This window comes from Thalassophryne amazonica, chromosome 14, assembly GCF_902500255.1.
Source record: "Thalassophryne amazonica chromosome 14, fThaAma1.1, whole genome shotgun sequence".
Lineage (NCBI taxonomy): Eukaryota > Metazoa > Chordata > Actinopteri > Batrachoidiformes > Batrachoididae > Thalassophryne > Thalassophryne amazonica.
In genome coordinates, this window is record NC_047116.1 from 77,358,976 (window position 1) to 77,377,242 (window position 18,267).

An 18,267-nucleotide genomic window follows, 5' to 3' on the forward strand; every position below is an offset into this window, starting at 1 on the left:
CAGCAATATATGTATATAAGGTCGACATTTTATTACTCAACAAAAATATAAACGCAACACTTTTGGTTTTGCTCCCATTTTGTATGAGATGGACTCAAAGATCTAAAACTTTTTCCACATACACAATATCACCATTTCTCTCAAATATTGTTCACAATCCAGTCTAAATCTGTGATAGTGAGCACTTCTCCTTTGCTGAGATAATCCATCCCACCTCACAGGTGTGCCATACCAAGATGCTGATTAGACAACATGATTAGTGCACAGGTGTGCCTTAGACTGCCCACAATAAAAGGCTACTCTGAAAGGTGCAGTTTTATCACACAGCACAATGCCACAGATGTCGCAAGATTTGAGGGAGCGTGCAATTGGCATGCTGACAGCAGGAATGTCAACCAGAGCTGTTGCTCGTGTATTGAATGTTCATGTCTCTACCATAAGCCGTCTCCAAAGGCGTTTCAGAGAATTTGGCAGTACATCCAACCAGCCTCACAACCACAGACCATGTGTAACCACACCAGCCCAGGACCTCCACATCCAGCATGTTCACCTCCAAGATCGTCTGAGACCAGCCACTCGGACAGCTGCTGGAACAATCGGTTTGCATAACCAAAGAATTTCTGCACAAACTGTCAGAAACGATCTCAGGCAAGCTCATCTGCATGCTCGTCGTCCTCATCGGGGTCTCGACCTGACTCCAGTTCGTCGTCGTAACCGACTTGAGTGGGCAAATGCTCACATTCGCTGGCGTTTGGCACGTTGGAGAGGTGTTCTCTTCACGGATGATGCAAAGGAGATGTGTTGCACTGCATGAGGCAAATGGTGGTCACACCAGATACTGACTGGTATCCCCCCCAATAAAACAAAACTGCACCTTTCAGAGTGGCCTTTTATTGTGGACAGTCTAAGGCACACCTGTGCACTAATCATGGTGTCTAATCAGCATCTTGATATGGCACACCTGTGAGGTGGGATGGATTATCTCAGCAAAGGAGAAGTGCTCACTATCACAGATTTAGACTGGTTTGTGAACAATATTTGAGGGAAATGGTGATATTGTGTATGTGGAAAAAGTTTTAGATCTTTGAGTTCATCTCATACAAAATGGGAGCAAAACCAAAAGTGTTGCGTTTATATTTTTGTTGAGTATATGAAGGAACTCACCAAAGGCACAGCGCCCACAGTCGATGAAAGGGGACGGACGCTTTGCTCAGGTGCTCAAATGAAGTGATGGCCTGGAAGCTGGAGCAGTGGACTTGTGACCAGATGATCTTCAGTTTGATTGTCCGTCAGAAGAGTTTGAGCAATGTCCTTAATCCCCAAGTTGAAGTTCTTGGTGCACAGTGGAGCACCTTGAGGTGTGTATGTGTATGTGTATGTGTATGTGTATGTATGTGTGTGTGAGAAAGAGAGGCATTATTGTAAAGAGCTTTGAGTGTCTGCATCAGATGGAAAAGCACAATATACTTTAGTCAATTTACACAAACTGGATAAACTGAGCCTCACAGTTTGCCTGAGCTGGACTTTGGGCAGCCAGGGTTTGCTGGCAGGTGCACACTGCACGATTAAAGTGTAACTGTGTCTCTAAATCTGTAGATTTCTACAACACCATGAAGAAAACAAAGTGTGAGTTTTCTGTTTCATGTACTCACACTTACTGTGAACTACAGGTAAGACATCTGTAACGACTAACGGTCAAGTGAGCAGAAATATTAAATACATTTTTGTAACTAAATGAGATTTGTGCAGCACATTTCATGCATCAACATAACACAAACTGACTCTATTGAAATCTCAATGGAAAGCGCATGAATCACAATTTCGTTTGTTTTTGAAGGTAATCAAAATTGTTCAAATTCGTCATAGGATAATTTTCCACTCAGTTTTATTTATGCAGCCATTATGGTGTAAGTGTAATTAAAATGAGCATTTATTTTTCAAATTCTTTAATTGGTTAAGTGTTTCTTTCTCTTTTTGCTCTGTATGCACCACTCTGCATTTAATCATTAGTGATCGATCTCTGCTCCCCTCCACAGCATGTCTTTTTCCTGGTTCTCTCCCTCAGCCCCAACCAGTCCCAGCAGAAGACTGCCCCTCCCTGAGCCTGGTTCTGCTGGAGGTTTCTTCCTGTTAAAAGGGAGTTTTTCCTTCCCACTGTAGCCAAGTGCTTGCTCACAGGGGGTTGTTTTGACCGTTGGGGTTTTACATAATTATTGTATGGCCTTGCCTTACAATATAAAGCGCCTTGGGGCAACTGTTTGTTGTGATTTGGCGCTATATAAAAATTGATTGATTGATTGATGTTCATCAGTTGCTCATCCATATCATTAACCAGTCAAATATTTACTAAAACATATGACCTTCCCCAAGGAAATGTTTAGACCACCTTGGTGTTAGATGATTCTACAAATATCTGCATTATACTGGCCTTAAAATTAGATATAGTTCTTTATGTTTGGTTTATCTCTTTTCTCCAAATTCCTCCAAATTCTTTGAACCATATAATTATACGAGCACAGCAGTAGATACCAAAATGTTTATGGAGACATAAATCTTTTAGACCCGTAGGTGCAACCACAAAGGGGGAGGGGGGGGGTGCATTTTCATTTGTATGAAAGGCTAAACATTTATATAAATGAGTGTTTATCCACACCATGTTGGCACACACAACTGCTATCATCGCCACCACCACCAATCTCCTCCTGCTCCTGTACCACCTTCATGGCAGCGGGAGTCACTTTTGCTGTCGTATTCTGACACCACCTGCTGCTTCTCAGAGGGACCCACAGGCGCCCCTGCCAGGCTGGCCCCCACAGCAACATCTGAATTTTTCTGCTCTTAGCAGCATTAGTTGTGAGATTTTTTTTCTTTTTCTTTCAGTTTTTATGAACCACCTTTCTACTTTTTGTCCATTTTGTGACTCGCTTGTTATTGGGTCCTGTTGTGTTGTTTCTCCCTCTCTCTTCTAATGATGATAGGTCATCATTAAAGGTGATTGGACGAAAGCGGTCTAGAACATGCGTAGGTGGGACTCCTGGACCTCTGTAGCCTATCATAGACCCACAATTGGGTTAGGTATTTTTGAGAAACCAAGCCGCTGGGCCTATGCTGTGTCTGTAGGCTGTAGTTGAGCTCTGTGGTCTGGTTGCATGTCCTCTCTCCCTAGGCCAGGAGAGCTACCATGGGAAGGTGCAGCAACCCCCCCCCCCCCCCCCCCCCCCCCCAAGAAACAACAACAACAAAAAACAGGCAGCCATCGGCCAATTATTGACCACGGTGTTTCTGCCAAGATGTCGTTCCTGTGACAGGCCAGCCTCATGCGCAACTGCGCATGCGCAGGTCCGTCGGGTTGATGTGCCTCTCTTTACCATGTTGCAAGTGACCGAGGAATGAAAATACAACAGCAATCAATTTTAAAAGTTAAATTTTGCATGTGCACGCTGTATTTACAGCACAATATCGTTGGGCTGCTCAACCTGGCAGAACATTCACACGTGGAGTTGAGCTCCCCCACTGAAGGAAACACACATAAATTTTGTCCTTACATGAAAATACAACAGCAATAAGTGTCTTTTCAATTTTAAAAAGTTAAAATTTGCATGTGCACGCTGTATTTACAGTACAATATTGTCGGGACGTGGAACTGTCGATTTATGCGACGAGACGCACAATTCGACAAGACCGCACATCTTGACAGAACACCGGCTCATCAGAAAAATCCCCCGTACTCCCAATGGCCAATCCACCCTTGCCACTGGGTTTAAAAAAAAGGGCAAGAGCAAGAAAGCCACTATCTGCTGCCTTCACTGCAGAAACATGGACACATTCACACATACAGACAAACAAAACCACACTCGTAAGGTCATTTCTGTTATGGATTGTGCACTGTAGAGGGAGAAATAATTAAATCTGTTACAATCAAGGGACATTGTTTTAAACCTTTCACAAATTTTCTCTAAAATTTGTTGACAAACGGAGATCCTCTGGCCATCTTTGCCTCCTCATAGTCTTAGCCATTCGTAAATACTGCTTTTGTATCAAATCATGGCTACCTGTTTACATCAAAATTATTACGCTGTAATAAAATCGTCAGCATTTATTTATTTGTCTGTCTGTCTGTTGGCAGGATTATGTCAAAACTACTGCATGGATTTTGATTTACTGTCATGGAAGAATCCATTAAATTTTGGAGGTGATCCAGATCCGGATTCTGGCTAAGTTCACTATATACGTATAGGTTTTGAAGGATTACTGTTAGCAGGATTACGCCAAAACTACTGCTCAGATTTAGATGACATTTGCACCACAGATAGATACTAGGCCATGGACAACTCCATTAAATTTGGGAGGTGATCCGGATCGGATTCGGATTTTGGATCAAGATTCACTTTATATAGGCTTTGAAGGATTACAGCAAAACTACTTCATGGATTCTCACCAAATTCGCACCACACACAGGTATTAGGGCATAGAAGACTCCACTGAATTTTGGGAGTGATCCGGATCCGGATTGGTGGACATCAGTTGTTTATTTATTAATTTAACCTTATTATTACCTCTAATCACCCACCCCTTTTATTTTCCTTTTTTGGAATGTTTTGCAAGCCTCAAATGCAGGAATGGATGCCCCAGTGTTTTCTGATCTCAGGTTGTAATAAAACTAATGATACCAATCTAATATATAAGGTAATACTAGAAGCACTCAGAGAGTGCAAACCTCCGCCAAGGCCATGGGGTCACTGACGCAATAACATCTACATGCCGTGGAATCAGTGAACCTAAAAAAGTCTAACAATGATGTTTGCTCAGTAGTAAAAAAAAGTTTCATCTGCTGTGACTGGATAGCATGTATCCTTAGTGCTTGGCACCGCAGTTTATTGCAACTTGCACCTTTCCCAGAAGCTACTGTCATCTGAGCACTGATATTGATATTGCATGTGCTTATAGACTAAAACAAATAAGAGACAAAATTAAATTTATTATTCAACTAAACTGCAAATATATGAATTTTTTAACATTTATGAAACACTTCTCTAAATAAATAACAGTAAATTCTGAAATAGAACTATTTTTTAAGTGTTGCATGTGCTACACAAGGCCATAGGGTCACTGACCCTAAAGAGATTCCCTCCTTGGCACAGTGATCTGTTATGTGTTGACGTGGGTTGAGGAGCGGACCTGCATCTGACGGAACCCAGCGCTAAAATAACCAGAAAGCGGTTCCAATAACAAAACAATTTATTTTTCCACCCTCTGGTGCATAACAAAGTGTATGAACAAAAAATGCGTCAGTCTGGTGGAGTGAAGGCTGGCACGCTCTCCAGCGCCTAAAAGGATCGAAGCCCGGCGCTTCTGGACCCACGTATTCCGCCAAACACCCCCCAGGTGGACACGACAAACCGACTCTCTGCGAAGGATAGAAAAGGTGAGGTAAGTCAGCAGCTACAACCAATATCCTTCAAAAGGCACACACTATCAGCAACACATTCAGGTCTGTATTTAAGCTTTATGTAAATGAGCAACTTCTCACAACAGGTGGAGGATTACCAGTCCGCACGCCATGGCAGTGAGAAGCGAGCTGCACAATTCTCATCACAATTCAAATATACTGCGTAACAAAATACCAAGTTACTATCAACAATTAGTCAAACAATTAATCACCTCTGATGTGTGCTGACAGCATGTGTCCCTCACCCTTCTTCCTTCACAGGCACGATGTGTCAAACCCAGGCGCGGTCCTCAGCGTCTCACAAACGAACATCACAAGGTCGAGTTCCCGGCAATTCTGCTTGAATCACACATGACTTAAATGCAGAACGCCATCTCATTATCTGCTTCAGCTGAAAGTCTTTAAGGTTGCACGTGAGCACCATCCACAGGTGCTGCACATAACGTTGATGAGGGTGAAGGACTCTTCTGCCAGCACCTTCTCCACAGACAATAAATCAGTTTGCATACCACCTGGAGAGCAAAGAAAAGAAAAGAACACCAAAATATCCAGCCACACGCCCCCAACACACAACAGTGATCTATTCAACAATTCAGTCTTACAACCAAAACTATGATACATACACTTTTCTGTCCTAAAAACTAGAATGTCAAAATTCCCCCTATCCTGCAATGGTGAAGAATCATTAAAAAAATTCCTGGATCCGGATCGTGATCCGGATCACCACTAAAATGTAATCACTTGTTCCTCTTGTCATTTCCAACCACTCCACAAAATTTCATCAAAATCCGTTCAAAACCTTTTGAGTTATCCTGCTGACAGACAGACAGACAGACAGACAGACAAACAAACAGACAAACAAACAAACGCGACCGAAAACATAACTTCCTTGGCAGAGGTAACTAAACTGCAAATATATGAATTTTTTAACATTTATGAAACACTTCTCATAAGGCCATAGGGTCACTGACCCTAAAGAGATTCCCTCCTTAGCACAGTGATCTATTCAACAATTCAGTGTTACAACCAAAACTATGATACATACAATTTTCTTTCCTTTATATTTGACATCCTTGACCATGAAAACATACCACTAGAACTTGGAATCACTTTTATCAAATCAAATCAATTTTATTTATATAGCACCAAATCACAACAAACAGTTGCCCCAGGGAGCTTTATATTGTAAGGCAAGGCCATACAATAATTACGGAAAAACCCCAACGGTCAAAACGACCCCCTGTGAGCAAGCACTTGGCAACAGTGGGAAGGAAAAATTCCCTCTTAACAGGAAGAAACCTCCAGCAGAACCAGGCTCAGGGAGGGGCAGTCTTCTGCTGGGACTGGTTGGGGCTGAGGGAGAGAACCAGGAAAAAGACATGCTGTGGAGGGGAGCAGAGATCAATCACTAATGATTAAATGCAGAGTGGTGCATACAGAGCAAAAAGAGAAAGAAACACTCAGAGTGCATCATGGGAACCCCCAGCAGTCTAAGTCTATAGCAGCATAACTAAGGGATGGTTCAGGGTCACCTGATCCAGCCCTAACTATAAGCTTTAGCAAAAAGGAAAGTTTTAAGCCTAATCTTAAAAGTAGAGAGGGTGTCTGTCTCCCTGATCTGAATTGGGAGCTGGTTCCACAGGAGAGGAGCCTGAAAGCTGAAGGCTCTGCCTCCCATTCTACTCTTACAAACCCTAGGAACTACAAGTAAGCCTGCAGTCTGAGAGCGAAGCGCTCTATTGCGGTGATATGGTACTATGAGGTCCCTAAGATAAGATGGGACCTGATTATTCAAAACCTTATAAGTAAGAAGAAGAATTTTAAATTATATTCTAGAATTAACAGGAAGCCATTGAAGAGAGCCAATATGGGTGAGATATGCTCTCTCCTTCTAGTCCCTGTCAGTACTCTAGCTGCTAGCATTTTGAATTAACTGAAGGGTTTTCAGGGAACTTTTAGGACAACCTGATAATAATGAATTACAATAGTCCAGCCTAGAGGAAATAAATGCATGAATTAGTTTTTCAGCATCACTCTGAGACAAGACTAATATTTGTTTAATATGCGTATTGAATGACATATCTGATCAAAAATGACTCCAAGATTTCTCACAGTATTACTAGAGGTCAGGGTAATGCCATCCAGAGTAACGATCTTGTTAGACACCATGTTTCTAAGATTTGTGGGGCACACGTACAATAAACTTCAGTTTTATCTGCGTTTAAAAGCAGGAAATTATAGGTCATCCATGGTCTTTATGTCTGTAAGACAATCCTGCAGTTAGCTAATTGGTGTGTGTCCTCTGGCTTCATGGATAGATAAAGCTGGGTATCATCTGTGTAACAATGAAAATTTAAGCAATACCGTCTAATAATACTGCCTAAAGGGAAGCATTTATAAAGTGAATAAAATTGGTCCTAGCACAGAACCTTGTGGAACTCCATCATTAACCTAGTCTGTGAAGAAGATTCCCTATTTACATGAACAACTTGTAATTATTAGATAAATATGATTCAAACCAACGCAGCGCAGTGCTTTTAATACCTATGGGCAGCTCTAATCTCTGTAATAAACTTTTTATGGTCAACAGTATCAAATAGCAGCACTGAGATCTAACAGAACAAGCACAGAAATGAGTCCACTGTCTGAGGCCATAAGAAGATCATTTGTACCCCTTCACTACTGCTGTTTCTGTACTATGATGAATTCTAAAACCTGACGAAACTCTTAAAGAGACCATTCCTCTGCAGATGATCAGTAGCTGTTTTACAACTACGCTTTCACGAATTTTTGAGAGAAAAGGAAGGTTGGAGATTGGCCATAATTAGCTAAGATAGGCTGGGTCAAGTGATGGCTTTTTAAGTAATGGTTTAATTACTGCCACCTTAAAAGCCTGTGGTACATAGCCAACTAATAAAAATAGATTGATCATATTTAAGATCGAAGCATTAATTAATGGTAGGGCTTCCTTGAGCAGCCTGGTAGGAATGGGGTCTAATAGACATGTTGATGGTTTGGAGGAAGTAACTAATGAAAATAACTCAGACAGAACAATTGGAGAGAAACAGTCTAACCAAATACCGGCATCACTGAAAGCAGCCAAAGATAACGATACGTCTTTGGGATGGTTATGAGTAATTTTTTCTCTAATAGTTAAACTTTTATTAGCAAAGAAAGTCATGAAGTCATTACTAGTTAAAGTTAAAGGAATACTCGGCTCAATAGAGCTCTGACTCTTTGTCAGCCTGGCTACAGTGCTGAAAGAAACCTGGGGTTGTTCTTATTTTCTTCAATTAGTGATGAGTAGAAAGATGTCCTAGCTTTACGGAGGGCTTTTTTATAGAGCAACAGACTCTTTTTCCAGGCTAAGTGAAGATCTTCTTAAATTAGTGAGACGCCATTTCCTCCTCAACTTACGGGTTATCTGCTTTTAAGCTACGAGTTTGTGAGTTATACCACGGAGGTCAGGCACTTCTGATTTAAGGCTCTCTTTTTTCAGAGGAGCTACAGCATCCAAAGTTGTCCTCAATGAGGATATAAAACTATTGACAAGATAATCTATCTCACTCACAGAGTTTAGGTAGCTACTCTGCCCTGTGTTGGTATATGGCATTAGAGAACATAAAGAAGGAATCATATCCTTAAACCTAGTTACAGTGCTTTCTGAAAGACTTCTAGTGTAATCAAAGTTATTCCCCACTGCTGGGTAGTCCATCAGAGTAAATGTAAATGTTATTAAGAAATGATCAGACAGAAGGGAGTTTTCAGGGGAATACTGTTAAGTCTTCAATTTCCATACCATAAATCAGAACAAGATCTAGATATGATTAAAGTGGTGGGTGGACTCATTTACATTTTGAGCAAAGCCAATTGAGTCTAATAATAGATTAAATGCAGTGTTGAGGCTGTCATTCTCAGCATCTGTGTGGATGTTAAAATCGCCCACTATAATTATCTTATCTGAGCCAAGCACTAAGTCAGACAAAAGGTCTGAAAATTCACAGAGAAACTCACAGTAACGACCAGGTGGACGATAGATAATACAAATAAAACTGGTTTTGGGACTTCCAATTTGGATGGACAAGACTAAGAGTCAAGCTTTCAAATGAATTAAAGCTCTGTCGGGTTTTTGATTAATTAATAAGCTGGAATGGAAGATTGCTGCTAATCCTCTGCCTCGCCCGTGCTACGAGCGTTCTGGCAGTTAGTGTGACTCGGAGTGTTGACTCATTTAAACTAACATATTCATCCTGCTGTAACCAGGCTTCTGTAAGGCAGAATAAATCAATATGTGATCAATTATTATATCATTTACTAACAGGGACTTAGAAGAGAGAGATCTAATGTTTAATAGACCACATTTAACTGTTTTAGTCTGTGGTGCAGTTGAAGGTGCTATATTATTTTTCTTTTGAATTTTTATGCTTAAATAGATTTTACTGGCTATTGGTGGTCTGGGAGCAGCACCATCTCTACAGGGATGGGGTAATGAGGGGATGGCAGGGGGAGAGAAGCTGCAGAGAGGTGTGTAAGACTACAACTCTGCTTCCTGGTCCCAACCCTGGATAGTCACGGTTTGGAGGATTTAAGAAAATTGGCCAGATTTCTAGAAATGAGAGCTGCTCCATCCAAAGTGGGATGGATGCCGTCTCTCCTAACAAGACCAGGTTTTCCCCAGAAGCTTTGCCAATTATCTATGAAGCCCACCTCATTTTTTGGACACCACTCAGACAGCCAGAAATTCAAGGAGAACATGCGGCTAAACATGTCACTCCTGGTCCAATTGGGAGGGGCCCAGAGAAAACTACAGAGTCCGACATTGTTTTTGCAAAGTCACACACCGATTCAATGTTAATTTTAGTGACCTCCGATTGGTGTAACCAGGTGTCATTACTGCCGACGTGAATTACAATCTTACCAAATTTACGCTTAGCCTTAGCCAGCAGTTTCAAATTTCCTTCAATATCGCCTGCTCTGGCCCCTGGAAGACAATTGACTATGGTTGCTGGTGTCGCTAACTTCACATTTATCAAAATTGAGTCGCCAATAACCAGAGTTTGATCCTCAGTGGGTGTGTCGCCGAGTGGGGAAAAACGGTTAGAAATGTGAACGGGTTGGCGGTGTACACGGGGCTTCTGTTTTAGGGCTACGCTTCCTCCTCACAGTCACCCAGTCAGCCTGCTTTCCCGGCTGCTCGGGATCTGCCGGAGGGGAACTAACGGCGGCTAAGCTACCTTGGTCCGCACCGACTACAGGGGCCTGGCTAGCTGTAGGATTTTCCAAGGTGCAGAGCCGAGTCTCCAATTCGCCCAGCCTGGCCTCAGGAGAAGCCACCATGCCAAACCGGCTAAGAGCTAATAGCTGCGCTAAGGTAGCGGATTCCTAAAAACACACGAATTGAATAATGTGTAAATAATTTAGAGGTGATTCAGCAGAGGGAGTGCTTTAGTTAAGGCACGTGAAGATTACACTGTGAAACAAATCGTTATCTAGTTATCTAGATCAATCTAACTGCGCAGATTAAACAGCTAACAGATACAGCAAAACACCGCTGTGCTCCGGAACAGGAAGTGATACAATACCACAGTGAGAGCCAACCACCAGTAGAGGCAAGCAAGAGCTAAATGTTTATGTATTTTTTTAGTTCAAAAGTTATTGTATAAAAACAAGTTTTCTGTAATGCCGGTTTTCTTCTGGCTCTGGCTCCATAACATTTGAAGCTACATCAAATCTGATGACACCTTACTGAATCAGTACAGATTCAGCTACAATTTGGTGTTATTTGTGCATCTCTAGCTTCATTTGTCACCGCACACTGACACATTTTCTATTTTCCCTATATTTTTGCATATTCTGGATCACCAGATCCGGAACTGGATCCAATCATCACTAAACTTTGTTGTTTGATAGAACATTTGACTATGTTACACCCTAATTTTTTTCAAGCCTTTTTGCCTTGTTTTTGTGGAGTTACAAACTAGAATGTCAAAATTCCCCCTATCCCGCAATGGTGAAGAATCCTTTAAAAAATTTGTGATCCGGATCACCACTAAAATTTAATCACTTGTTCCTTTTGTCATTTCCAATCACTCCACAAAATTTCATCAAAATCTGTTCAAAACCTTTTGAGTTATCCTGCTGACCAACAGATAGACAGACAGACAAACAAATTCGACCGAAAACATAACCTACTTGGCGGAGGTAATAATGAATGTTTATGCTTTGTTGAATGGAACATTCCACCTTTCAGTGAATGAAAATATTCTTTCCATTACATGAATGTGGGAAAAAAATTCCTTATTTGTTTTATATGACACTTAACTAGATCACCATCAAGGCAGAGTCTACATGTCATCTATCATGGATGCATTTTTATGAAAAAGTAGTGGAGTGTTTAATTGAGTGAAAGGCATGGAAGCAAAACAAAGTGTATATGGAACAAAATTGAATGAAAAATGACAAAAGTCATAGAGTGGACTAATTTTCTACACAATGAAACAAATAATCAATGCCGTAGGACATACAATTCACCAATGAAATTATTAAGATCTATTCAGGTGTTTTATAATGTTTGTGAGAGAGGTTTCTCAAAACCCCCTTTGTTGTCCTTTCATATGGATGCTTTACATCTACCCGCCCCACTGGTCCCACCTCACTGGCCATTATGTTGTTGTCAACATAACATGCTTTACATATACTGTAAGTAGAGTAAAATCATTTGGCAATATTGTCATTAAATGGTGTGTGTGTGTGTGAAAATGTTTTGCATTTCAGATTTTCTCCTGTGTGTGCATCTTTCTCAATAAAACAAACAAAAATGTGTAATTGAACAAGTGCCATTCTTATGAATGTATTAAAGAATAATGACGAAAACAGCAGCAAAGGAGTGTGATAAGGTTATATTTATATTTATTCATAATAAGAAGTTCAACATGTTTTTTTCTTCTCAAGAACACAATATGACAAAACAGTAAAGGTGTCATTTTAATAATTGGAACAAATAAGGCTTGATGACCTATATGTGAACCAATGAGACTGAATCACTTCACCACAAAGCAAGCAAAGTCTTTTTTTTTCTGTTGAGTGGAAATTCCATGCAGACATCATTAGGACAGTATAAAGGCTGTGAGAAGAAAAGGAAAGGCCCCAGCAGCTCTCTGTCAGGTCACGAAAGGAAACAAGCAGCGACATTCTGCATGGTAAGTTCATTCTGATTAAAATTCACAACACTTTATGAACGGACACACAAGTCTGATGGTAAAGTATTTCAACCCAACTCAAGTACTATCAGCTTTAATAACAATAACAATAATTATTATAAATAACTTTATGATTTAAAAAACAAATTACAATAAAGCCAGATTATTTGATTAGTTAACTGCAGTAGGTAAAAGGATCAAGTGTTAGAAAAAGCACATTTACTTTAACTATACTTCATAATCATAATCTTAAGTGTTTTTTAGTAAATTTGTAACCACGTTTGCCTCTAACACCAATGTTTGTTACCTCATTAATGACATACAGTGCATCCAAAAAGTATTCACAGAGCTTCACTTTTTCACATTTTTTATGTAACAATCTTATTCCAAAATGGAGTATGTTCATTTTTTTTCTCTCAAGGTTTGACTGACAACATCCCAAAATGACAAAATGAAATATGCTTTTTTTATTTTTGCAAATTTATTAAAAATAAAAAGCTTAGTAATCACATTTAAATAAGTATTCACACCCATTGCTCAATACTCAATACTTTATTGATGCACCTTTGGCAACAATTACAGCCTCAAGTCTTCTTGAATATGATGCCACAAGCTTGCTTCACCTATCTTTGGGCAGTTTTGTCCATTCCTCTTTGCAGCACCTCTCAAGCTCCATCAGGTTGGATGGAGAGAGCATCGGTGCACAGCCATTTTCAGATCTCTCCAGAGATGTTCAGTTGGATTCAGGTCTGGGCTCTGACTGGGTCACTCAAGGACATTCACAGAGTTGTCCTGAAGCCACTCCTTTGATATCTTGGCTGTGTGCTTAGGGTCATTGTCCAACTGAAAGATGAGCCGTCGCCCCAGTCTTAGGTCAAGAGTGCTGTGGAGCAGGTTTTCATCCAGGATGACTGTATTTTTGCTGCATTCATCTTTCCCTCAGTCCTGACTAGTCTCTCAGTTCCTGCCGCTGAAAAACATCCCCACAGCATGATGCTGCCACCACCATGCTTCACTGTAGGGATGCTGCCACCACCATGCTTCACTGTAGGGATGCTGCCTGGTTTCCTCCAAACATGACACCTGGCATTCACACCAAAGAGTTCAATTTTTTGTCTTATTAAACCAGATAATTTTGTTTCTCATGGTCTGAGAGTCCTTCAGGTGTGTTTTGGGAAACTCCAGGCAGGCTACCATGTGCCTTTTACTAAGGAGTGGCTTCAGTCTGGCCACTCTACCATACAGGCCTGATTTGTGGATTGCTGCAGAGATGGTTGTCCTTCTGGAAGGTTCTCCTCTTCCCACAGAGGAAAGCTGGAGCTTTGACAGAGTGACCATCGGGTTCTTGGTCACCTCCCGTACTAAGGTCCTTTTCTCCCGATCGCTCAGTTTAGACGGGCGTCCAGCTCTAGGTAGAGTCCTGGTGGATCTGAACTTCTTCCATTTACAGATGATGGAGGTCACTGTGCTCATTGGGACCTTCAAAGCAGCAGAAACATTTCTGTGCCCTTCCCCAGATTTGTGCCTCAAGACAATCCTGTCTCGGAGTCTACTGACAATTCCTTTGACTTCATGCTTGGTTTGTGCTCTGACTGTCAACTATGGGACCTTATATATAGACAGGTGTGTGCCTTTCCAAATCATGTCCAGTCAACTGAAATTACCCCAGATGGACTGCAATTAAGCTTTAGAAACATCTCAAGGATGATCAGTAGACACAGGATACACCTGAGCTCTATTCTGAGCTTCATGGCAAAGACTGAATACTTGCGTAATTTCTTAGTTTTTTTAATTTTAATAAATTTGCAAATATCTAACAAAAAAACCCTTTTTTCACAATGTCATTATGGGGTATCATGTAGAATATTGCAGAAAAATATGAATTTAATCCATTTTGAAATACGGCTGTAATATAACAAAATGCGGGAAAAGTGAAGCGCAGTGAATACTTTCCGGATGCACTGTACACGTCACATAAATCCCATGAAAAGCATATTGTGCTATTCAACAGAGATAGTTTTGAGATGTTAACAGATGCATTTTAGCTTTGTTGAAAAGTGTGGTAAGGGACTAGTCCACACTCAGGTGTAGTTGGCAATAATCTTAGGAAACACACAAATTTTGTTTGCTATTTTAATACATCAGGCCCAGTTTCCTCATGGTTGAAATTGAGGCCAAAAATCTGCATTGGGAATTTAATTTAGGTGCTTGCTGTTATTTATTTTTAGCCCATTTGGTTTGTTTTTGCATTCTAAATAACCACAATTACATATTTTTACCCCATCTGACAGCGGATCATAGTGAAAATAAAAAAGCTTCAGTTCGGATTGCACAATACGTTTGAATAAAGCATGTTATATCAAGTGTATAATTGGCACTACTATGAACATTTTGTAAGAATTGAGCACAGAATTTGTAACACCATAAGTTAAAGGTGAGCTGGATCTTCACTTTGTGCAGTATAATGTTCAGCATGAAGCTCTTTGGAGTGCGGAATAAGTCCACAATTATTCTCAGTCATTACAAATTGAATTTTTTCTTGACTTGCTGAAGAAAACCTATAGCACCACATTGCACTGAAACAACTCAACAAAATGCAACAAACTATTTCACTCAAGGTTATCTCCTGTGAGTTGAAGTACAGTGGTTCTTTAATAAATGAAAGCTGTATTCCATTTGTTTCTAAAAATTTCTGCTCATCAATTATATGCTTGAGCGTTTCATCAAAACCATATGCCATTAAAAGTTCTGTGTAGCAAAGAGCTGCAAGTTGAACATTCATTAGCACTTTGGGCAAGAACTTTCCAGACACATCATCCCCAAACATCAGGGAAAAATCATGGTCAGTCTTTAAACAGATATTCAGGTTACTTTACATTTAGCAGTTTTCAAATAATATCAGTCCGTATGTATCCGTAGCAATCCAGCTGTGTCATGAAAATGAGGGAAGAACATCTAAGACTGAAGATGTCGCACTCTGGTCATGAACCAGCTTTAGTCTGCAGTCAATAATAATCTGAGATGTATCTGATGAGTGTATTAATATAGAGGGAGTCTCCCTGCGGTACTCAAAGAAGAACTGTTCCCGAAGAAATTACTGATTTGTTTTTGGGTTGTCCTGGAGATTAGACCTGGAATACCCATTGGACTAAATAGTTCATATTTAACTCACGGTCATAGCAATCTTTATGCAATACAAATGCAACAAATATATTTCAGATATTTGGTAGCAGTTTTGTCCAGTGACAGTACAACTACAACACCATGTTGGATTTCAAAGAGACATTAGCATTTATACATCTGTTCTCTGAGTATGGGTCTTTGAGCTATAAATAAAGAGCCATAATCTCCAGTGTTTATCTTAGGCCTTGCCAACATGGTGCCCGCAGGCACAGGGTTTATATGTGTTCAAGGCAGTGCAACTTCTGAGCATGTAAACAATTAATTAAAATCAAAATTAGGAATCAATGTGATCAAAATTATGTGTTTGTCTGTCTATAGTATGTGGCCCTGTGATAGCTTGGCGTCCTGTCCAGGGTGGACCCCGCCTCTCGCTCTATGACTGCTAGGACAGGTTCCGGCCCCGTCACCCTTGAATGTAGGAAGCAGATATGGAAAATGAATGAATGAATGAATGAATGAGTGCAACCAAAATCATACATCTGAATAGTCACTGAGCATTTCCTGTAACATTTTCTATAAAATCAGAAAAAGCACAACTTTTTTGGTCATTCCATCCACTACCTGACTCGGACTCAATATCAACATTTTACTCAGCAATCATCACTGCAGGTCTGGTAAAAATACCAAAGAACATACTGATTTAACTGAATAGTGTTTTGTTGTTGTTTTTTAAAAACATCTTATTAATGTGTTCTATACTCAGAGCTGGGTAAAAATACTTTGACATGTAATCAATTACTGAATACAGACTGTAATACAATCAGAAAACCTTACATACAACATAATCTGAATACTTTTGAATTACTTCAAAATCAGTTACTGAAAATGATCCACTTAATACTAAAATGGACAGAACGGCAAATGTAATTTTTATCTGATATGTTATAAATTAATTACAAATTAAAACACAATGTGTCAAAACACAACAAGAAGGTCATGGGATCACTTCTCCCCGTGTTTGTGTGAGTTCCCTCCAGGTGCTCTGGCCTCCTCCCACTTCCAAAGACATGCGGGTTTGGTGAATTGGAAATTTTAAATTGTCCATAGGTGTGTGTGAGTGTGAATGTGTTTGTCTGTCTGTATGTGGCCCTGTAATAGACTGGCATCCTGTCCGGTGTGTACTCCGCCTCGTGCCATAGGACTGCTGAGATGGGCTCCAACCCCTTTTGACCCTTAACTTGAGTAGCGGGTAGAGAAAATGGATGGATGGATGGTTGTGTCCATTTTTACTATGAAGTGCATAGCTTTTGCGTAACTGATTTTGCAGTAATTCAAAAGTATTCAGAATATATTGTAAGTAATTTAAAAGTATTCCAATTGCGTTGTCATTTATATTTGTAACTGATGATAATCCTCCACAACTCTGTCTACAATACCAATGGAATTTTGTTATGGTTTGCAATTGACAATGTTGCAAATGAGGACAGAGAGTTTGTCTGTTTGAAGGTATGTATTCTACATGGTATTACTAAATGAGATGATAATTCTTCTTGGAGCACAGTTTCTGGGACATGAATTTGATATACTTTTAAAGCCCCGCCCAAAAGGCATGGCTGATCTGATCCAGTGTACACAGATCAGTGGTTAATGAGACTCCACATATATGGAAACTGGGCTTCTTATTGCATTAACATATAAATAAAAACTTTATGAGGATTATGTAATGCTTATGTTGACTTTTGACGTTTGAGACGACAAACCCTTTCCAAAGTACACGCACGGTGGAACTTCCTGGGTTTCTTTCTGGAAACGTTTCTCTCCAACCTGCTGTGTAAATGTTACCTCACACTTCCTTAATTACACACTTTAGTAGACAGTGAGTCGTCAGGAAATGTGAAAACAATCCTTCCTTATTGCAGAGCCTGCAGTTAACCTGACTGATGTGTCCCGCGTGTGATCTGTCAGACGAGCACGATGTCCGTGGAAGGCTGGCTCTGCTGGCTGAGTGTTCTGTTGCACTTGGGACACACCGACACACATAGTAAGTACTGACTATCACAACACACCCAGGAAGGCTTCGACTTATCAAGAATGTGTGTGAGGACAAAGTGAACTTTGAACGTTCTATGGGTTGCTTAATGATAATGTTAACTAGTAACTAAGATGATAGCTGGAGCTGATAAAGGATGGCGATAGTAAAGGCCCCCTCAGGCTGTCGTGTTTGTTGTAGTTTAAATTAAAATTTCTGAAAACTGAAAAAGTTATTTAGTGTACTATACAACAACATTTGTCAAGCATCTTGGGGTCTTGTTCGCAAGTGGTAGTAAGCTGGGTAAAGATTGAACAAGGTTGCAGATACAGTGGCTTTCAAAAGTATTCGGCCCCTTCATACTTCACACATTTTGATCTATTTATGCCATTTCAAATACAAAAAGTAAATCAGGCTTCTCAGTATAAAAATTTCTAAAATTATCTTCCTTAAACTCAAACTCAAAG

At 40.2% G+C, this 18,267-nt stretch overlaps 1 protein-coding gene across 2 annotated transcripts in view; it reads left to right on the forward strand.

Moving 5' to 3' along the window:
• The first annotated feature begins 12,555 nt into the window (after window positions 1-12,555).
• Window positions 12,556-18,267, forward strand: part of LOC117524413 (interleukin-1 receptor-like 2) — a 74,207-nt gene continuing 68,495 nt past the window's right edge. For both annotated transcript variants that reach the window (XM_034186184.1, XM_034186185.1), the window contains exons 1-2: window positions 12,556-12,648; window positions 17,691-17,812. In XM_034186184.1, the coding sequence (XP_034042075.1) occupies window positions 17,746-17,812 (67 nt within the window). In that variant the 5' untranslated portion in view covers window positions 12,556-12,648; window positions 17,691-17,745. The remainder of the gene's footprint in view (window positions 12,649-17,690; window positions 17,813-18,267) is intronic.